At 38.3% G+C, this 24,126-nt stretch overlaps 1 protein-coding gene across 1 annotated transcript in view; it reads right to left on the bottom strand.

Moving 5' to 3' along the window:
• LOC124555595 (katanin p60 ATPase-containing subunit A-like 1) overlaps positions 1 to 24,126 on the bottom strand; it is a 170,899-nt gene that overhangs the window by 31,748 nt on the left and 115,025 nt on the right. The window contains exons 5-7 of the mRNA XM_047129560.1: positions 18,151 to 18,372; positions 15,287 to 15,429; positions 2,400 to 2,509 (exon numbers count right to left, since the gene is read on the bottom strand). Of these exons, the coding sequence (XP_046985516.1) occupies positions 2,400 to 2,509; positions 15,287 to 15,429; positions 18,151 to 18,372 (475 nt within the window). The remainder of the gene's footprint in view (positions 1 to 2,399; positions 2,510 to 15,286; positions 15,430 to 18,150; positions 18,373 to 24,126) is intronic.

Genomic DNA, 24,126 nt, shown 5'->3' with positions numbered 1-24,126 from the left:
TACGTTTTTCATTAACACCAGGAATGTTGTACACATCTTTCCAGTTTCTATCTGACAATTTCTTGTCCATTTATCACCCTTGTATTTTCCAATCATTTTTATTTATGTGGTGCACTCTGATATTAAACATCAGCAATTGACTATAATATTCTGAGAGGCCATTAACTATGGGAATTTCAATAGCACTTTGTAATCTCAATGCATCTATAAAAATGTGGTCAGTAGCAGTAGTGCTCATTCCCATAACTCTTGTTGCAAATTGCATAAAGGAGCTCGATCACATAAAATGGCAAGGAACTTAAGTAAAGCTCTAGAACAGGTGTTCTCTGAAAAATTATATTTCCACATAATATTACCTTATTTTGCTTGGAAGTCAAGAAGTTTAATAATGCATCAATATTTCATAAATAATTCAAAATTAACAGATGGAGTCCTGTATGTTATTATTATTATTAACTTTCCAAGAAAATCTACTTTTGCAGCATAGGTTTTAAAACACTGATCACTGTAAAGTATATGGGTATCAGTGTTTTTATAGTTTCATGCCTTCTTAATGTAACTGGCATCTCCTCCTTTCTCCATGCTTGATCTGCAGTTATTTCTGCCCATATTCAGCATTCCTGTATCAATGGTCAAAGGATGTTTGGAAAATCATATTACATCTACATGATCTGTGTCAACCTGTTCAAGAGCCTTCATGAGGAATCCTTTCTAATCACTCACAGTCCTGAAACCCTTAGTTAGTTCTGATTTACTGATGACATATTTATGATTTAGAGACCCATTGAAGACATCCCACTGTCATTCATTCAAAATCTTAACACCGATCTACCACCTGTTTTATATTGTCCTCCTTGGCCCCTAGAGCCACCTTCACTTCACTGATGGCCACTTTCAGACAATTTAAATTAAACCCATCACTCACCAGAAGTACATCCACTCTGCAGCTGCTACCCGTCTTACATAAAAAAGGTCTCACCTCCCTCCCCCATACAGACTGGCAACCAGTGGATACCAAATTTTCAGTGACAAGCAATTCTTTTCCTAGGGTACTGAGGATCATACTGAAGCATCAACAGAGTATATCAACCCTTCCAACCCTGACTTAAACAGAACTCCTCTACCCCTATTCAGTTGTCCACCAAAATTATGCAGTATCTTTGTGTGTCCTTATGGCCATCTTGTTTTCAATCCCTTGACCCCTGGGTGATATTCCTGTATAAGACCCAGATGCAAGACCTGTCCTATACATCTGCCAACCATTCCTAGACCAATTCTATCACTGGCATCACTCATCACAACTAGAGCCACACATGGAAGCAGTCACAGCATATAAGTATGTTGAAAGTACTATGCAGCATTCTATGTAGATATGAGCACTAAACTATCCACTCACATGAACAGAAATTGTCAAACCATGACTGCTTAGCATGCTATGCAAGTGGTTGTCCTCAGCATTTGTTTTACAAGCCATGCTACTTGGATTCTTGCCAACAGCCTTAAGTTTTTCTGAATGTTGTGGGTGGGAAATCTCCCTTCTACATATCGTTCATTCCAGTCAAGATTTCAATATTTGCTAACTCTTGTGCCACACTTGTCCTCCTTCTCTTCTCCCTTCATGTTATCAACTAATTTCACCGATTGTTCCCATAACATGCTCTTACTTTTCCTGTTTGCTCTATCTACTACTCCATCCTTACTCATAACTTTGAACCTTTCGATATCTCCTATATGTATCTACGAGTTTGTATTGTTACCCCAGTACTCTCCCATTTTCCTCTCTGTTTTCATCCTGGCACACCTATCCCTAACTTGACCTTGCAAAACAGTTACATGTTCCATCCCAGCACTATCCTTCATAACCCCCCCCCACCCCACCTACTGTACTATTCATCCATCTCCTCACTCTACATATATCTCTGTTCCCCCAACACTTATCCCATTTGACATCATTGCTGACCTCATTTAGATAAACAGCATTGCAATACAAGAGCCTGTGCTGAGTTGAGCATTTGCATTGGTAGTCCTAATAAAGGACATTCTCCAAAAATAAAGCATTTTCGTCTTTTATAAGCAATTACCTACTGTTCAGAATTGCTTCTATTTGGTGGGCAGTGTTCTATCCTACATACATACTATCTCTATTCCTGGATTTTCAGTTACTGATATTGCATGTACATGCACAGTTGTACATTATATGTAGATCTGAGTGTATATGTGTATTGATTTTAGGAATATAATAAGGAGAAAGTTAATATCTTTCCATCAAGTGATGCTAGAGTATGTGTAACAATACTGTGTGTCATAGCTCAATGATTTGGATTTAAGTACACCCCTGTGAATCAAATACACAGCTGTATGAATACCATTATTATGATGAATTATGAATGCAGATTTACCGTTTGGAAGAGGAACATATATCCTTTTCTCAAATCTTCGGCGAAATGCCTCATCAATGTTCCATGGATGGTTGGTTGCTGCTAGTACCATTATCACCTTGTTATCTGAACTGAAAAATTTTTGAGAGCACTTTTGTTATTTCTGTATGATGGAGGAATTACACACACACACACACACACACACACACACCTAAGAAATGCTCATAGACTTGATGCACGTGCAGACACATGAAAAGACAAATGGACAGGTATGATATTTACTGCACTATGGCTATAATGCCCTTTAAGACCTGATTTAAAGATTGTTATGTATTCATATTTGATCTTCAGCTGTACCCTGATCAGAAGATTAATATTTGTTATCACTGGAAGAATTATATGCAAGGTAAAAGTGAAGTTTTTGTGTGCTTGGAGGCTTTATTTAATATATGTGCAATGTAACTTGGCATTTTACATGGGGGATGCAGGAAGCAGGGGAGTAGGTATAATCCTCTCCATTACTCCTAGCACAGTGTAAAAGGTTACAGTGCACATTTTGTAGTGACAATTCTTCTTGTTAGTTTGATCACATGGTCAAAGAGAATTACATGTAACAAAGTATGCTACATTTGCATTACTGTGTAAAAAAGCTTCTTGTGCTCCAATACTGATTTAGAGATGGCTGTAGATCACACTTGAAATCAATAATTGTATAAACACAATCAGTGATTATTGTCTGGTATAATAAAAGACAGAAAAATAACTAATTTTTTCAGTCATTGCCCTACAATTATCTTTTATTTCACAAAAGATGCACACTGTTTACTTATTGGTTTTAACCTATATTTATTAATACATAATATATTTCCACAGAAACATTGAAATTAAAAAATGAAATCAGTTAATTAACTCAGTTCCTGCAAAATCATTTTTCTATTGTGACAACAGAAAAATTGTAACATACTAGAACTTGAACCTGGATTTAAATTAGACTCATAAATAATAATACAGTAGTAACTTGATTAATGAATCTGTTTCGTGCTTTTCAATGTTTTCATGGATGTTAACATCCTTGGGTTGGTGGTATAGGGTACAATGTCCATTACCCCTGTGATGCTGCTACCACGTATGCCTTGGAAGAATCTCTTGTTGTAATGTTCAGAAGAAATACAAGGGGAATAGCAATCATACTGAGGCTTTGGGTCACTCTTGGAGACATAACTGGATAGGCTTGCATAACCACAGTAACCAGATGTGTCTCAAAATTCTGATAAATATTGTCTATTCAACTCTTCTATGGTATAAATGGAATTGTCCAAAAAATATACATCTACACACACACACTCTGCCAACTACTGTGACATGCATGACAGAGGGTACTTCTCACAGTATCACACACTACAGTTTCTTCCCAGTTAATTTGCATATGCAGTGTGGGAAGAATGACTTTGTGTACATTCCAATTAAACTAATTTTGTATTTGCAGTTGGTATATGAGTGAATTTTTTAGGCAGTTCTTGAAACTTTGTAAATAGGCTTTCACAGGATACTTGGTGTCCATTTTAAAGCATCTGCCAATTCAAGTTTTTCAGCATTTTCGATGGTCTCCTTTGAGTCAAACAAACATGTGACCACTTGTATAAGTTCAGTATCCCCTATAAGTCCTGATTAGTATGGTTTCCACACACTTCAACAATAGTCTGCTGTGGAACACACAAGTGTCTTGGAAGCAGTCACCTTTGTAAACTGATAGCATTTTACCTAGGCCTATACATTTTCTGGCCAGTTACATTATCACAACACATTATTACACCCACATAATAGGATGAATGGACTGACTCCAACTGTGACTGCTGCTTATGCCATTGCTGTTTCTGTTGTGTGAATATTTCTTGTTATTTATTTTGTTTGCTTCAGTTGTAAAATTAATACCGTATTTTCAGTACAGGTACTTTGTTGTTAATGATTTTATCCTTTTTGAAGTGCTAGAAACCTGTTGCTTATTGTAATAATTAAGGAAGAATCATTTGCAATTCTTTTCACAGCTTTAAATGTTTTTTTAGTCGTAATATATTGTTCAGTTCTCGTAAAGGCTTTCTTTGCAGGGAATTGGTTTTTGCATAATTTAGCGCCAATTTTTTTGTCTCTGCATATTTCGCCATCATTTTGTAGCTTCTGTCAACGGAGTTCGTCGATTTTACTTCTTAAATCTTTAACTTCATCAATGAGCATACTGATAAAAAACGTAAGTACCATCTTTGTTATTAAAATTTAGTCCTAGCTCATCTTCCATGCACAACCATATCTTCCATTTCGAATTCACATTTGCACAAGAGAAATGAAGCAGTTTTATATTTGATGCACACAATTCCTTTAAAGGAACGATTTCCACAGTAGCAAAGACCGGTGACTCGTCAGTTTAAAGCTATTTTCTAATTGTAAGTGTACAGAATAATTACAGGTATTTTGTGATTTTAAGTATCACAAAATGGTTTAAAATAATCATGTTGAAAATAAAGTAAAATTAAGAATAATTGAAGTACTTTTTTAGCATGACAGAATAAAATGTAACATCAGGCACAGTTATTTGTAAGTTCTTTAAACCATACAGAGCTTTTGTATGTTTACAAACTTTGCCATTAATTTTACTGCAATAACCAGTAGTCTCCAACTATCTCTCCATAGAGAAATGCACTAAAGACATCCAGTTGATAGATGGAAAAGTTATTCTCATTAAAATTAACGAGAAGAAATTTCAATGAAACCAGTTTTGCTACTGCACTGTATACCTCTAAATAAGACAAGCTTTGTAAATTGTCTAAGACTATTTACAACACATCCGCCAGGAAAGCTTGAAGAGTCACAAGACAAGCTTTGTTGGAAACCTTTGCTACAAGACAAGCTTTGTGAGAAACAACATTACCCTTTTCATCCCTTTTTTTGCCTAAAAACCCACTTTCTGTCAATAACATCACATTAATTTGGCTTACATACATAATCTCATGTGATGTTTTCTTCTAGGGCTTGCAGCTCTCTTGCTATAGCATTTTCCAATTTTTAGCTTCACTGCAAGACATTGCTTCAGCATAGGTGCTGGGGTCTTTGTCAATCACTGCTGTCAACAGGCCTGACACATAATCCTCCAATTGATTTGGGTGTTGAATTTTCCTCCTGGATCTAAGATTGTATGTGTTCTTGTCCTCTGCATCCTCTAAAAAAATTTCTGTTTTTACTGTCTTCACTGATTTCTTGTTCTCCTCTAGGCTGACTTTTATTTTCTTCCACAACATCAGTCATCATTTCTTCTTTCCATTCCTCTAAATCTGAAGCTTCATCTATGTTCTTTTTATCACAATGAATAGTATCTGACTATTTCACATGAACATCAGCTTTCTTCTTCCTTTTGGATACTGCTGGTGGCAAAAAATAATGTCTTGCTGCATCTCAGTTCTCTTTGTGGGAGGTATAAATATTCTGTAGCCCTTCACATCATTATCACAACCCACAAATAAATCTATCTTGTTTTTGGGGCCTAGTTTCAGTCACTTTTCCTTGGGTATGGGGACAGACATATGAGTTTCAAATATTTTCAAATCTGCTAAGGGCAATTCTCTAACATAAAAAGTTTCAAAAGGAGTTTTACTTTCTATAGGGCTTGGACCAGTTTGATTTAATAAATAAGCCACCATGTTAACTGCTTCAGCCCAGAAATGTTTGGGAATTCCTGAAATCATTGAATGAGCAGCTTTAACCAAGGTGTGCAGTTCCCTTTCAGCTTTTCCATTTTTCTGTGGACTGTACACAACACATCTTTGATGGGCTATGCCATTTTCACTCAAAAATGTACCTAAGTCAGTACTCATAAACTCCAGTCCATTATGACCCCTTAGAACTTTAATTTTCTGACCATTTTCTCTCTCAGTGTTTGCATAAAATTCCTAATCAAACATTTTACTTTATTCTCCTGTTTCATAAAAAATACTTTGTGTTAACCACAGTTGTCATCCTTCAAATGCAAAAAATATCTTGCTCCTCCAAGAAGCCGGCCGCAGTGGCCAAGCAGTTCTAGGTGCATCAGTCCGGAACCACGTGACTGCTACAGTCGCAGGTTTGAATCCTGCCTCGGGCATGGATGTGTGTGATGTCGTTAGGTTAGTTAGATTTAGGTAGTTCTATGTTCTAGGGGACTGATGACCTCAGATGTTAAGTTGCATAGTGCTCAGAGCCATTTGAACCAGCTCCTCCAAGCTAATGCATCTCCATGGGTCCACAGACATCTGCACGAATCAGTTCGAGTGAGGAATTAGCTCCAGAGGAACTGACAGGGAAAGCAAGTGATGTTGTTTACATACTAAACATTCTTTACAAATGTTTTCAATGAATCTCACTCCTTTATATGATAAAAACTCTTTCATCTACATCTACATCTACATTGATACTCCGCAAGCCACCCAACGGTGTGTGGCGGAGGGCACTTTACGTGCCACTGTCATTACCTCCCTTTCCTGTTCCAGTCGCGTATGGTTCGCGGGAAGAACGACTGTCTGAAAGCCTCCGTGCGCGCTCTAATCTCTCTAATTTTACATTCGTGATCTCCTCGGGAGGTATAAGTAGGGGGAAGCAATATATTCGATACCTCATCCAGAAACGCACCCTCTCGAAACCTGGCGAGCAAGCTACACCGTGATGCAGAGCGCCTCTCTTGCAGAGTCTGCCACTTGAGTTTATTAAACATCTCCGTAACGCTATCATGGTTACCAAATAACCCGGTGACGAAACGCGCCGCTCTTCTTTGGATCTTCTCTATCTCCTCCGTCAACCCGACCTGGTACGGATCCCACACTGATGAGCAATACTCAAGTATAGGTCGAACGAGTGTTTTGTAAGCCACCTCCTTTGTTGATGGACTACATTTTCTAAGCACTCTCCCAATGAATCTCAACCTGGTACCCGCCTTACCAACAATTAATTTTATATGATCATTCCACTTCAAATCGTTCCGTACGCATACTCCCAGATATTTTACAGAAGTAACTGCTACCAGTGTTCGTTCCGCTATCATATAATCATACAATAAAGGATCCTTCTTTCTATGTATTCGCAATACATTACATTTGTCTATGTTAAGGGTCAGTTGCCACTCCCTGCACCAAGTGCCTATCCACTGCAGATCTTCCTGTATTTCGCTACAATTTTCTAATGCAGCAACTTCTCTGTATACTACAGCATCATCCGCGAAAAGCCTCATGGAACTTCTGACACTATCTACTAAGTCATTTATATATATTGTGAAAAGCAATGGTCCCATAACACTCCCCTGTGGCACGCCAGAGGTTACTTTAACGTCTGTAGACGTCTCTCCATTGATAACAACATGCTGTGTTCTGTTTGCTAAAAACTCTTCAATCCAGCCACACAGCTGGTCTGATATTCCGTAGGCTCTTACTTTGTTTATCAGGTGACCGTGCGGAACTGCATCGAACGCCTTCCAGAAGTCAAGAAAAATAGCATCTACCTGGGAGCCTGTATCTAATATTTTCTGGGTCTCATGAACAAATAAGGCGAGTTGGGTCTCACACGATCGCTGTTTCCGGAATCCATGTTGATTCCTACATAGTAGATTCTGGGTTTCCAGAAATGACATGATACGCGAGCAAAAAACATGTTCTAAAATTCTACAACAGATTGACGTAAGAGATATAGGTCTATAGTTTTGCGCATCTGCTCGACGACCCTTCTTGAAGACTGGGACTATCTGTGCTCTTTTCCAATCATTTGGAACCCTCCGTTCCTCTAGAGACTTGCGGTACACGGCTGTTAGAAGAGGGGCAAGTTCTTTCGCGTACTCTGTGTAGAATCGAATTGGTATCCCGTCAGGTCCAGTGGACTTTCCTCTATTGAGTGATTCCAGTTGCTTTTCTATTCCTTGGACACTTATTTCGATGTCAGCCATTTTTTCGTTTGTGCGAGGATTTAGAGAAGGAACTGCAGTGCGGTCTTCCTCTGTGAAACAGCTTTGGAAAAAGGTGTTTAGTATTTCAGCTTTACGCGTGTCATCCTCTGTTTCAATGCCATCATCATCCCGTAGTGTCTGGATATGCTGTTTCGAGCCACTTACTGATTTAACGTAAGACCAGAACTTCCTAGGATTTTCTGTCAAGTCGGTACATAGAATTTTACTTTCGAATTCAATGAACGCTTCACGCATAGCCCTCCTTACGCTAACTTTGACATCGTTTAGCTTCTGTTTGTCTGAGAGGTTTTGGCTGCGTTTAAACTTGGAGTGGAGCTCTCTTTGCTTTCGCAGTAGTTTCCTAACTTTGTTGTTGTACCACGGTGGGTTTTTCCCGTCCCTCACAGTTTTACTCGGCACGTACCTGTCTAAAACGCATTTTACGATTGCCTTGAACTTTTTCCATAAACACTCAACATTGTCAGTGTCGGAACAGAAATTTTCGTTTTGATCTGTTAGGTAGTCTGAAATCTGCCTGCTATTACACTTGCTAAACAGATAAACCTTCCTCCCTTTTTTTATATTCCTATTAACTTCCATATTCAGGGATGCTGCAACGGCCTTATGATCACTGATTCCCTGTTCTGTACATACAGAGTCGAAAAGTTCGGGTCTGTTTGTTATCAGTAGGTCCAAGATGTTATCTCCACGAGTCGGTTCTCTGTTTAATTGCTCGAGGTAATTTTCGGATAGTGCACTCAGTATAATGTCACTCGATGCTCTGTCCCTACCACCCGTCCTAAACATCTGAGTGTCCCAGTCTATATCTGGTAAATTGAAATCTCCACCTAAGACTATAACATGCTGAGAAAATTTATGTGAAATGTATTCCAAATTTTCTCTCAGTTGTTCTGCCAGTAATGCTGCTGAGTCGGGAGGTCGGTAAAAGGAGCCAATTATTAACCTAGTTCGGTTGTTTAGTGTAACCTCCACCCATAATAATTCACAGGAACTATCCACTTCTACTTCACTACTGGATAAACTACTACTAACAGCGACGAACACTCCACCACCGGTTGCATGCAATCTATCCTTTCTAAACACCGTCTGTACCTTTGTAAAAATTTCGGTAGAATTTATCTCTGGCTTAAGCCAGCTTTCTGTACCTATAACGATTTCAGCTTCAGTGCTTTCTATCAGCGCTTGAAGTTCCGGTACTTTACCAACGCAGCTTCGACAGTTGACAATTACAATACCGATTGCTGCTTGGTCCCCGCATGTCCTGACTTTGCCCCGCACCCGTTGAGGCTGTTGCCCTTTCTGTACTTGCCCAAGGCCATCTAACCTAAAAAACCGCCCAGCCCACGCCACACAACCCCTGCTACCCGTGTAGCCACTTGTTGCGTGTAGTGGACTCCTGACCTATCCAGCAGAACCCGAAACCCCACCACCCTATGGCGCAAGTCGAGGAATGCTCTGATGTTACAATTATTTGTGCCAGACACTCAAGTTTTCAATATATATAGACAAATTGACATGTTATTACTGTCAACCACAGTGTGTGTTTCATCCACATGCATAAAAGAAACCATTGACAGTTGTGACTGTGTTCCATTTAGTGAAAACAATGGATGATACATTTTGTTGACATGTTTGAATAATGCACAAACTTCGCCTTTACTCTTCAAGAATTCACATTGTTCCTTGTTTGAAACTAAACACATATCTTTGTGTAACACAGTTCTTACAGAAAACAGATTGAATTTCAGTTCAGGAACAAAAAGCACTCCACTAAGTACTGTTTTGATAAATTTAACTCTGATCCATGCATACAGTTCCACAGTACCATGCTCAGTCACATCAAGAAGTTTACTGTCACCCACAGTAACTTTCATTGAGCTTTGCACACTGTCCAGTTTTTAAACAGTTCTCAGCACATATGCTCGCTAGCACCTCATCCAATAATTTTCTATGTCAACTCCTTGATTCATACACATAAAGGCATTTACATTCTGAGCCTTTTTGCCTTCCTTTGATTTCAACAGCCTGCAATCTGACTTCAAATGACATCTTTTCTTACAATAATTGCAATGTCATAGTTCTATATTTGCTTTACTTTTCCTGTCCTTTGCGTAGTAGCTCATCTTACCACAAGCATAACAGGTAATTTTTTATTGCCTGCTTAGACTGACTAAAGCTACCTCCGGCTGATTGCACTGATTATTTCTCTCTTCCTCAATGAGCAATCTTGAAATTAAGTCATTAAACATATCCTTCTCAAAGAATATGGACTCCCATGCTGAACAGAAATGTTTATATCGCCCTTGCAATGACATTACCACTTTTCTTATGATCATTTTATCTGAAAGTGGTTCTCCCACTTGCTTCAATATTGTGTTGATTTTTTTGTATTTTCGACACAATGGTAACCACTGCGTCATCATCAAACTGGAGCAAGAAACACTTTTGCTGAAGTAGGTAAATACTGTGGACTCTTTTTCATACACAGTCTCAGTTTTGTCCACATGCCAGCTGATGAGTGAGTGGTGCTAACTCCATCCAGGTCACAATAAACTCCTGTGTTTTTGTGTCCTTTTCCTGCCATATTTTTACTTCTGCTTCTCTCTCCTGTGGTGACTGAGTAACAATGCTATTGGCAGTATCTAAAAGGTCTTTTCCTCTTAATATCACATCCATTTGGAATTTCTACACCACCTAATTGTCCCCTGCAGACAATATTAATGAAATTGATGTGTAGATTGTTCCATTGTGCCACGCCAACACTATGCCGGTGACATCAAAAGTTTTGCTGTTACGCATGACACCAGGAAACAACTCTCTGCCACTACACTGAAAACCGACTAATGCACCTAGAACCATAACCTGTGATCAGGAACAGTAAATGAACCACGAAAATAAGCCCGTTTGTGCAGAGTTTATTGCAATGTGTAACAGCTTACAACTAATGGCAGACAACAATACAAACACAGAATAAACAGAAAATGCGAAAGCATTTAAAAATGGTAGATAACACAAATCAAAGATAATCAGTGTTGCTTCTTTAAGATATCATTAACATTGTACCATTAACAATTCTTCTGTGGATCTGACAAATCTGCGACCATTCATACTGTCCTTACACCAAGGACAGCACAAATGGTCACAGATTTATTAGACCCATGGAAGAGCATTATAGAACTACTGCATAGCTTGAGTGTTTTGTAAGCAACCTCCTTTGTAAACAGATTATGTATTCTTAGTGTACTACCAATGAGACAAAGTCTGCCACTTACTTTATCTACAACTATGCTTAGGCAATTTCTCCATGTAATATAACTACAAATTGTTACAACCTTGTATTTGTACAAGTTGACTGATTCGAGTTGTGACTGATTGTTATTGAAGTTGATGGATACGACTTTTTTCATTTTGAGAAATGCACAATTTTATATTTCTGAAAATTTAAAGCAAGATGTGAATCCTTACACCACTTTTAAATCTTATTAAGATTTATCTCAGTAACTGTGCAATTTTTTCAGGCAGTTCTTCATTACACATAAATGCATCTGTGAAAAGTTTGAGGATAAAAGAAATGGCTCTGAGCACTATGGGACTTAACATCAAAGGTCATCAGTCATCTAGAGTTAGAACTACTTAAACCTAGCCGCCCACGGTGGCTGAGCGGTTCTAGGCGCTTCAGTCCGGAACCGCGCGACTGCTACGGTCGCAGGTTTGAATCTCCTGCCTTGGGCATGGATGTGTGTGATGTCCTTAGGTTAATTAGGTTTAAGTAGTTCTAAGTTCTAGGGGACTGATGACCTCAGATGTTAAGTCCCATAGTGCTCAGAGCCATTTGAACCATTTGAACTTAAACCTAACTAACCTAAGGACATCACACACATCCATGCCCAAGGCAGGATTCGAACCTGTGACTGAAGCAGCCGCGCGCTTCTAGACTGAAGTACCTAGAACCGCTCGGCCACAATGGTTAGTGTTTGAGGTTATTATGAGTATTGTCTGATAGGTCATTAATATGCAACGTGAACAGCAAGCATCCCAAGAAACCTACCTATGGGTTGCCTGAAGATACTTTTACATTTGTTGATGGCCCTCTAGCCAAGATAACATGCTTCATCCTCTCCACCATGAAATCCTCAGTAAGTCATAAATTTCAATTGATATCCCACAGAATCATACTTTTGATAAGAAGTTTAGGTGAGGTACTGAGTCAAATGCTTTTCAAAATTCAAGAAATAATGCATCTGCTTGACTGCTTTGCTCTGTAACTTTCCAGATTTCATGTGAGAAAAGTGTGAGTTGGGTTTGCATGAACAATACTTTTTAATCCATGCTGGTTGCCTTGCAAGAGGTGATTTTGTTTGAAGTCCTAGTTATGTCTGAACTCAAAATATGTTCTAAGTTTCTATAATGATGCATGTCAATGATATTGGACAGTAGTTTTGTAGATAACTTTTGCTATCCTCCTTGTAGATGGGTGAGAGCTGTGCTTTCTGCCAACTACTGGACACAGTTTTTTTTGTTTGAGAGATCTATGGTATATAATATTTTTACGAGGGGCACTAACTCAGCCACAAATTCTGTATAGAATCTAATAGGAATTCTATCAGGTCATGGAACTTCATTCAGTCTTAGCGGTTTAAATTTTTTCTTAATAGTAGTGACCCTAATATCTATATCACCAATCTTGGCAGTGGTGCAAGCATTAAATTGGGATAGTACTCCTGGAGTTCAGCATTTCTGCTTTTTAGGAGTGCTATTAACCCTGGTGCTTTGTTGCAAGTGCTTCAGCAATTGATACTGATAACTAGGACTTCTATACTTTTTTGGGTGGATAGGGGGAAGGTGGCAAGGGGAGTGCATTAATTTTGACCTTACACTGATGCTTTTACAGGTGTCATAACTCAGACAGCATGAAGAGTCAGGTAACATAAAAAAAATCTTTTGTGCACCCCACAAACCATCAACTGTCTTGGTAACAGCTTCTGATGTGTAGTGCACACCCGACACATCTAGACAGACCCTAGATTTCTCTACTCTATGGTGCAATTCTAAGAATTTGTAGCCTGACTTGTTGCAGAACCTCCAAAGTCAAAGTGATTCAAGCCGCCTTCTCAACTGAGAACCAGGGGAAATGCTGCAGAATTTATGTCTGTGAAAATGGCTATTCTTTTCAGCCTTTCCTTCCAGTCGTGGAAGGATTCAAGTATGATTTTGAAGCTTGCCTGACAAGCACTGTTTGTTCAAATATGCTCCACAATACACAGTTGTCTGTTCCCTCAATGGGTGCTGGAACGGCCTCCTCAGAATGTTGAATGGGCATACGTGTGGAGTGCGTGTGGTGATCCTTCCCATCCTTTGCTGACATTTTTCTAAGGGTACAAGTATTCCTGTATTTTATAAGTGTCAGTGCTTAATAGACCCCATATTCTTTTAAATTTTCTCCCCTTGACATGGGACACAGCAGATTCCCAAATAAGTGAAATGAGTCTTACTGGCTCAGTTTCAGTTTCAGTGAAAGACAGAACCTTGAATTCATTGGTTGGGGGTGGGGTGGGTGGCTGTAAAACCTTGAGTTCTCTCTGGTCCCTGTCTCCTCTGTACAGGGCCCTGAGACCTACCACACCATCCACAATGGCGAGTAGTGATAGATCCTGTACTTGCTGTAGAGGAAACAGGGGAGGATTGTATTCGAGGTATCATTGGTATCTTTGGTACATGTTTCTCTGTAGCCCTCCAAGTACACCTGTTTGGTGCAGCTCCAGTCATCTAACAGTTGTCAGATCTGTTTCCAGCTGTCTACAAACAGTAATAACTCATCGCAAGCCTGAGAACAACATTCGCAGTTGAGCATATTGTGACTCATGGAATGTTTCACAAAAGAGTAAACTTATAACTTTAAATGAAGCTTGCTGATTTGTGTTTAATTTTTGGATTTGTTATGCTACAAGTATTACAAGTGCCCATTAAGAACTGAATCAATTAACACCCAAGGAAGACATTTCTATTATGACAAAAGAAAAACCTGGGATAAAATCTGCTGATTTCCTGAAAGAATTCGTTTTCTGGGGTTACACTCACTAGCAAACTCAGCTAACTAACTAAAAAATAGTGGACATGTGCAGTGCACAGTCTGTTATTTTTCAGAGTGTTTTCAAACTTGTTCTTATTTTGAGTTTTAAACACCAGTGGAGTAGTTTGGCCTTTTCTGTGACAGAATGAAGCACTTTTTGTTTCAAGGAAAAAAATCTGGTCAGATAATCTTTAATTTATAGAGTAGCAGTTGTAGTGACCAAGAGTGCATAACAGCTGGGACACCCAAAAATCCAATACACTCCCTGGGAAAATATAGGCTATATTTAATATCCCTTGTATTTACTAAAAATACATCAACACTCAACAGATTCTTGAGAGTATCAAGAAATCGGCACCCTGAATCATGTCATCTGAGAGTTTATCAGTTAAAAAAAGTCTCAGATGAGGACAGGAATCTATTTAGTGCCAAAACAGTATGCTGAGGAATGACACAATAACAAACAGTTACATTTTTTTTATCTCTCTCTCTCTCTCTCTCTCTCTCTCTCTCTCTCTCTCTCTCTCTCTCTGTGTGTGTGTGTGTGTGTGTGTGTGTGTGTGTGTGTGTGTGTGAGTGTCCATGTTTCAAAACTGTTTATTGCATTTTATGTGCAAAATTTTCACACTGTCAGCTCATCTGGAATTCACAACAATGGCTTAGGTACTACATATGTTTCACAATCTATGCATTATTAATCTTCCAATGTGCCTGTACCCTAACCTTTTTCTTTTCTCAGACTCTACTCAAACACTGATTGCAGTGTCAACCAACTTATATCTTCATTCACACAGGCAACACTTGTCCATATAACTTAATTAATGGATGTTTCTTTACCATTTGAAGTAAATATGGTATTCATACCTGTTAGAATTAAGACCATCCATTTGAATCAACAGTTCTGCCTTAAATCTTCGGGAAGCTTCATGTTCTGAATCTGTACCACGTTGTGAACACAGTGAATCTATTTCATCTATAAAAATGGTGCTTGGGGCATAAAAGTGAGCCTGAAATATAATGTATATTATTAAGGAAATATCTTATTCATTGCAGAAAATTCAAATGTGCAAGTTGAAAAACTGGTATGACTGAGACCCAGAAAACAAAATCACTTTGAAAAATTAATACAAGTATTCATTCACTATTCCAATCATATTGCCTTTTTTTCTACATGTCATTATATTTTGAAATGTACATTGTGTATTTGTAATGTAGCAGTATGAGCTGTTAGCCTAGAATATACAGTATATTATAAGAAATGAGTTGATTGGCATCTATTTTAGATAAACTTGTTCTACCAATATTGAAACATGTAGGCCACAAATTAGCTTTATGTGATCATATGAACTGAATTATTTGTTATAAAGTACAGTCCACAGCATATGCAGTGGATCTCCTGAAACACTGCTTTACAGAGACACTTTAATGGAGCATTATGCTGTGGAGATGCTTGTGTCAAAGTTACTCTCAACTATTTTTAAATAATTAATATTTTGGATATTTATATCCAGTCTGACAGGACAGTAGCACTGAGCATTTTCCTAACTATGGGTATCAGAGTCTAGGTCTACAATGAATATCCTCTTTAGTTTCTTAATATTCAATCTGGATTTGCCAAACTTGATTATCTATATTTCTAGTTTCACACTATGCTCCACTTTTTTCTGAGTTGTTGGCTACCCTCTCCACCACTTTCGTCTTCTAGTTTTGAAATCTTATCCATTGGTTTCATTATTTATTTATTTCTTATCCTGTGACAATATGACTTTTTTGACTTGGGAACCTGGTTGGGTCTCCTGCATATCTCTTAAATTGCCCCTTTTCTTTCAGCCCTTTCTTCTATTTTAGTCAATAAAGGAACATCTGATTCCAAAGTCTACTATCTTTATCATCTGCTGTTCTTGTGTTTTTCTACTGGAACCTCATAAGTGTCAATTTTCCATTTCAGTTTAGAATTTCCATTGTCATAGACTGTTGTCAGTTGCACTGACTGAAAAAATTATGTATATTCACACTAATATTAGTTGAACTGAGAACAAAGAATATCAACTTAGTTTACAAATTCCAAGGATTTTAGAAATGGGAAGGGAAGGGAGGAAAATGCATTGAAACATGTAAAATAAAGTGTGAGAAGGATGATGCACTGAAAGAATCAGCTCAGAGGACATTGAAAAAATCAGAGTGTAGCGACAAGCATATCAATTCTGAAGAAATTAATGAAATGCTATTAAAAACAAAATAGTGTCCAATGTAAATGCCTTGAAGTTGTTCTCAGAATGAAACATTAAACCTGAAGTAAACTGTAAGCAACAATAAAAATTCCCAATGGGTTGAAGCTATATGTCAGACTGAGACCTGAGTATAGATCTTTGCTTGCCTTCCACATAAGTCACATAATTTTAACCTTTCAGGAATATTTCTCTGCAATAAATGTTATACTACAGTGTAATAATTTAGTTTTGCCAGCACTGTGATCTAGATTGTTCCAGCTTGAATGCAAATGGAGTAGAGAGTATTAAAATGTACTATTAGAATCTGCACAGTTTCAGTTTTTTAACTCAACTGTCCTGTTCTTGAGATTAATAGCAAATTATACCAAACCAGCTCCAAAAAGACATACTGTGCTGCATGGTTTGTTTGTAGAAATATGCTCTATAATCTCCTCAGGCTCTGTAACACTAACAGTGCTGTCTTCCCTACTAGATGTGTTGAAGACAGGATTCTTCATTATAATGTCAAATGTAAATATATGTAGTGTTAATGAAAGTCTACTTTTAAGACAGTGATAGAACTGATTTGTTCTTTATATAATTAGGACAACTGCAAATGAGTATTTACCCATATACAAAAGAGGGCACTACTTTTTAAAAAATCTGCTTACTTCTAAAAAATAAATTATTATCCATGAACTGGAAAAAAGGAAAGTTACTTTATTTAAACCATTATGGTCTATGGTATGCATATTTCTATTGCTCTCTGAAAAACCCTCAAGTTTTGTACAGATTCTGCATTATCTCACTAACATAAGCATAACTGATAAATACACAAACTGCAAGCTTTACTTTTCATACACGTCAGATGCTTACTTTTGAAATTTAGTGTACCAAAGCAACCCAGGCCACTTTTGTTCCTATATTTTTTTTTATTTTGCTGCATACACTGCCATTGTCTTCAAATGTCTGAAATACAGCTTTTCAACTGGTTCTATAACTTCATTGTTAATTTGTACAATTTTTTTCCTGTGTACTGATTACAAATCATTTGCAGGCAAACAACACAATGTCATCAGCAAAATGAAGATTGTTCAGTTACATTCCATTAACAAATATAACCATATGTACCTGAGAACATCACCTAGGGCTGCTGTGAATAGCATCGGTGATACAAAACTCCATACATGCTTCTTTTCTCAATTTTAAAATTCCCATTATCCTGGTTAAATCTAATGATAGTCATTGCAGTGGTTTATGCATTCATCAGCATAATAACATAGGTTGAATCAATGTATTGTCTGTCAAGGACTGTCAGAAGAGAATTTACTGACATTAAATTTAAAGCTTTCTCAAAATCTCTGAATCGTAGGCAAAGTGCAACTACTTTCATTACTTATAAATGGTTGATTGTGCTATACTGACTTCTAAAACCAGATTTCTACTTTGACTGATTAAAAGTGATTTTTATGCAGTTAGTGAAAACTTAAGTGAATTTCCATTATTGTATAAGCGTACCATTTCAAATAATAGTCGCACAAGCTTTTCTGAGTCTCCACGGTATTTTGAGGTAAGTGTTGCTGAAGAAATATTGAAGAATGTTGAACCACACTCAGTTGCAACTGCCTTAGCCAACATAGTCTTTCCTGTTCCTGGAGGTCCCACCATAAGAATTCCTTTCCATGGTCTTCTTATTCCACAGAAGAAATCAGGCATCAGCATTGGGAGTACCATGGCTTCCTGAAACATAGAGTGCTTTTTCAGCCTATGTAAATGTCAATATGCCATTCACTGGTCAGTAATTGATGATTATATAGAACATTCATTCTGGAAGTTCTCCATTTATCAGAAAGAAATGAGTTTGTAAATTAATAATAAAGTAGATTTAATGGCAATGTATGTTCCGGAAATAGAAATAATTTCACTTGACTGATGCATGTTCTTTGAGGATCTTGGAAAGAATATTTGTAACATTCTCATAGTGAATTTTTTGGCTTCAAAATTAAATTAGTTACGCCAACTTTCTCACTGTATGTCCTACTCAGTTAAGTAACTAAAAATATGACTCAATTAAAATAAAGTAAGTAAAACAGATTTCTTAATAGCACAGGTTTACAGAACCAGTTTTTCTACAACAGAATATTTGCATCTGTATGAGGTCAGATATATATGCTGATGGGAAACTGATTGCTACCACATTGGAGTAATAGCACTTTTGTTGTTTCACTGAATTGAGTGTTTCAGTATGGTACATGACTGAAATGTAGTCAGACCATGCACTGGCTGTACACAGAACAGCTGCACACAGAAACACAACATGTTTGACTGACAAGTGACACAAGTCAGATGCGAGGGACAGCTTCATCCCTGAAGCTATACAGGTACTGGAGCTTTCATTGGCCACAATTTCATGTATATACAGTTGCTATGTTAATCCAGGTAATACTGCAACTACAGTTATCAAAATTTAGCTGGTAGGGATTTCCATCACTGGGCTGAGAATTTAACCTTAGATAGACAAACCACAGCCCTCCAGATCACTTGCTATTTTTGTACACAATATTTGGGAAACAATACCATCAAGACCTATCGCATCACCATAAGGTACAAAAACCGCCATCACACAATAAACAATTTGCAAACCACACCTCGCAGACCAGAGCAATTAGCATAAGGGAAAAAACACTGCAAATGGATGCTCAACAAAAAGTGAAAGGTCACTAAGACAGATGAGTTCCAGAACAGAATTGCATATTTCAAAATGTGTGTGTAATCCTATAACGATCAAGATGCAGTCTAATAAGTGGTAATCTGTTCATGTGATGAAATTCATATGAGACTGAACGTGACCTCTGGTGCATGTACTCCTATCATTCATAGGCTAAGGATTCAGGTAGTGGCTGGCAGATCATGTGTTTATATTTGTGATTTATAGGGTCCTACTGGAGATTTGTATTTTCAGCATGATAATAATACACCCATCAAAAAAAGTTTTGCATCACCTCGGTTCCAAGAGTCCCAGAACCTGTACAGAAAATTGGAATAGAGATCAACATAAACATAATTTCTGTCGTTTTTATTGCTCATAAAGACCACATATTGCATGTTGTACCACCACACAGCAAGACCTTCAGAGGTGGTGGTCCAGATTTCTGTACACATCGGTAGCTCTAATACCAAGTAGCATGTCCTGTTGCATTGATGCATGCCTGTATTTGTCATGGCATACTAGCCACAAGTTCATCAAGGCACTGTTGGTCCAGATTGTCCCACTCCTCAATGGCGATTTGGTGTAGATCCCTCAGAGTGGTTGATGGGTCTCGTTGTCCATAAACAGCCCTTTTCAATCTATCCCAGGCATGTTCAGTAGGGTTCATGTCTGGATAACATGCTAGCCACTCTAGTTGAGCAAAGTCATTATCATGAAGGAAGTCATTCACAAGATGTGCACGATTGGGGTGCGAATTGTTGTCCATGGAGACGAATGCCTCGCCAATATGCTGCCGATATGGTTGCACTATCAGTTGGAGGATGGCATACACGTATCGTACAGCTATTACAGCACCTTCCATGACCTCCAATGGCGTATGTCAGCCCCACATAATGCCATGCTAAAACATCAGGGAATCTCTGCCTTGCTGTACTTGATGGGCAGAGTGCATTCAACCTGACTGGGTTGCCTCCATACAGGTCTCCGACGATTGTCTGGTTGAAGGCATATGTGACACTCATCGGTGAAGAGAACATGATGCCAATACTGAGCAGTCCATTCAGCATGTTTTTGGGCCCATCTGTACCACATTTCATGGTGTCATGGTTGCAAAGATGGACCTCGCCATGGACATTGGCAGTGAAGATGCGCATCATGCAGCCTATTGCGTGCAGTTTGAGCCGTAACACGACGTCCTGTAGCTGCATGAAAAGCATTATTGGACATGGTGGCGTTGCTGTCAGGGTTCCTCTGAGCCATAATCCATAGGTAGCAGTCATCCACTGCAGTAGTAGCCCTTGGGTGGCCTGAGCGATGCATGTCATGAACAGTTCCTTTTCTCCCTGTAACTCCTCCATGTCCAAACAACATTGCTTTGGTTCACTCTGAGACTCCTGGACACTTTCCTTGTTGAGAACCCTTCCTGGCTGAAAGTAACAATATGGACATGATCAAACTGTGGCATTGACCATCTAGGCTTGGTTGAACTACAGACAACACGAGCCATGTACCTCCTTCCTGGTGGAATGACTGGAACTGATCGGCAGTCGGACCCCCTCCATCTAATAGGCACTGCTCGTGCGTGGTTGTTTAAATCTTCAGGCAGGTTTAGTGACATCTCTGAACAGCCAAAGGGACTGTGTCTGTGATACAATATCCACAGTCAATGTCTATCTTCAGGAGTTCTGGCAACTGGGGTGACACAAAACTTTTTATGATGTGTGTAAATACCCACATCATCACATCATTCTTGAATGTTGTCAGTGTGGTGCTCTAGGGATATTAGAGTATGGTCTAATTTCAGTCCTATTGAGCAAGCCTGGGATTCTACACATCATTAGACTAGTTTCCACCAGATGTGAATCATCAATCAGTAAGAGTCCATGGGGCAACTAGTGTCTTGCAAACCCCATGCCATTACAAGTGTCCACCATCATCATGGTACTGTATGTTACTAAGGAAATGTGTATCATTCCATTACTCTTCGGTGTCTATTTCATTGATGTATACATCTTCATAAACAATAAATAATGCACAGTATGTGAATGTCTAAGTACCTCCACACTTGTTCTCCTATATCTTAGTTCTTCATCATGATCATAGATGTTAACCTCGAAACTTTATTATTAGGTTTTTTGCTGACAAATTTTGTGTATTGTGCTTACATGCAAAGTTAACCATCTGAAATGTTAGCCTGTCATCTGAAACATCAGGAACTTTATGCCATACTTTCTAAAATGAAAGCAGCTTCTTGTACCTTTACTTATTTTCTTCAAGTGCTACTAAACACACTTAAGAGCCAAAGAAACCAATACACCTGTCTAATATCATGTAGGCCCCCCAAAATCATGCAGGAGTGCCACAACACAATGTGGCATGGACTTGACTAATGTCTGAAGTAGTGCTGGAAGGAATTGACACCATGAATCCTGCAGGGTTGTCCATAAATCTGTAAGAGTACAAGGGGGTGGAGATCTCTTCTGAACAGCATGTTGCAAGGCATACCAGATATGCTCAATAATGTTCATGTCTGGGGAGTTTTGTGGCCAGCAGAAGTGTTTGAACTCAGATATGTTCCTGGAGCCACTCTGTATCAATTCTGGATGTGTTGGGTGTTGTTGGAATGCACAATGGACATGAATGGATGCAGGTGATCAGACAGGATGCCTACGTACATGTCACCTGTCAGAGTTGTATCTACACATATCAGGGGTCCCATATCACTCCAACTGCACATGCCCCACACCATTACAGAGCCACCACCAGCTTGAGCAGTCCCCTGCTGACACGCAAGGTCCATGGATTTTTGAGGTTGTCTCCATACCCATAGGCGTCCATCTGCTTGATATAATTTGAAATGAGACTCCTCTGAGCAGGCAACATATTTCCAATCATCAACAGTCCAATGTTGGTACTGACTGTCCTAAAGCTTTGTGTTGTGATGCTTCATTGAATGGTTCACAGCGACACTTGTTGATGGCCCAGCATTGAAATCTGCAGCAATGTGCAGAAGGATTGCACTTCTATCACACTGAACAATTCTCTTCAGTCATTGTTGGTCCTGTTCTTGAAGGATCTTTTTATGGCCGCAGCAATGTTGCAGATTTGATGTTTTACCAGATTCCTGATATTCACAGTACACTCGTGAAATGGTCGTACAGTAAAATCCCCACTTCATCACTACCTTGGAGATGCTGTGTCCCATTGCTCATCTACTGACTGCAACACCGTGTTCAAAGTCACTTAAATCTTGATAACCTGCCAGTGTTGCAGCAGTAACCTATCTAACAACTGCGCCAGACACTTGTTGTCTTATATAAGTGTTTCCAACTACAGCACTGTATTCTGCCTATTTGCATATCTCTGTACCTGAGCATGCACACCTTTACCATATTCTTTGGTGCTTCAGTGTATATTCTGTTAATTTAATAACTGAGGTTGCACACCAGGGTTGATATTTTGAACAGCAAAAGATTTTAAAATTTCTGATTTTTTTTACACATTTGTAAATGTATTACTGCATATTTTCTTTTAACCACTATGCCAGACATAAATATTGTGTTTATAACTCAATGTCTACTGACACATGTTATGCAAGGATGTTGTTCGTTGGGCAGGTGAACTGACAGTCTCCCATGATATTCTTACCATTATTTTACTTTATCTTACAAATCTTATATTATGCAATTGAAATCAGTTAAAAATGTTGCAACTACTGGTTAGAAATAGATGTCAATGGGAATACACTAAATGAAACTCTATGTAAAAGTCTAAGCATTCAGATGGATAATAAACTGAGTTGAACCAGCATAAAGGGTAAGTTCTCCAAAAAGCTCCTATCTGTCTGCTTGGCATTTGAAAATCCCTACCACTGTGTAATCTGCAGATTGTGTTTACATACTTTCATTCAGTACTGCACTATGGTGCAGTGACATAATTTCCTGGGACAGTGCAGGAAAGGTTAAAAAAGTATTTTTTCTAAGGGCACATGCAGTTAAAATATTTTGTAAAGTTTCTAACCAAACATTTTGCAGAATCCTCTTCATAGACTCTGGGATTTTTATACTGGTGCACCAATAAATTTACTTCCTAACATTATTTGTGGTTAATAATAAGTGCAAATTTAGACTACGCATACCTGGCTAGGGTTCAAAATGTATGTGTCAACCATGAATGATAGCAGTAATATTGACACAGTTCATAGTAGTTATGTTACTTTCTGAAATGACCATAGGTCTCACAGAGGTCTAGGTAAGCTTTTACATAATATCCACCACAATCAATTTATGCTACATGGTGCATGTGTCATGAAGAAATTACCATGAAAGACAGTTTTCCCTAACATGTATGAATCTGGCAGTGTAAGACGATAGATAATGTTTAAATAAACAGCAATCCTGTTACAAATATGTTAATGTAGGATATGATGTCCTTTGATTTTTCTGATACCCCGAGCTGCTCACTTGGTAGGTATAGGAACTTTACCTACATATTGCTGTAAACACTGATAAATGTTTAGTCACTGCCAAAGAGTTTCAGAGGACTGTCATCTGCAACAATAATTTCACACTAAATGTTTAATTTTTTTCTCTGTTGCTATTGCCATATTGTTGAAAAACACTAAAATTTAATTTATGCTGACTGGTCTAAGCTGTATGACATATCATGTTTTTACGTCACCTATAAAGCAAGAGCAGCTTTCTATACTCATTATCGAATGAGTTATCAAGAATGAAGTATGGATCACATCAACATTATATTCAGTTGATAAAATGTTGGTTTCA

This window comes from Schistocerca americana, chromosome X (genome assembly GCF_021461395.2).
Source record: "Schistocerca americana isolate TAMUIC-IGC-003095 chromosome X, iqSchAmer2.1, whole genome shotgun sequence".
Taxonomy (NCBI): Eukaryota; Metazoa; Arthropoda; class Insecta; order Orthoptera; family Acrididae; genus Schistocerca; species Schistocerca americana.
This window is presented reverse-complemented; position numbering and strand designations above follow the sequence as displayed.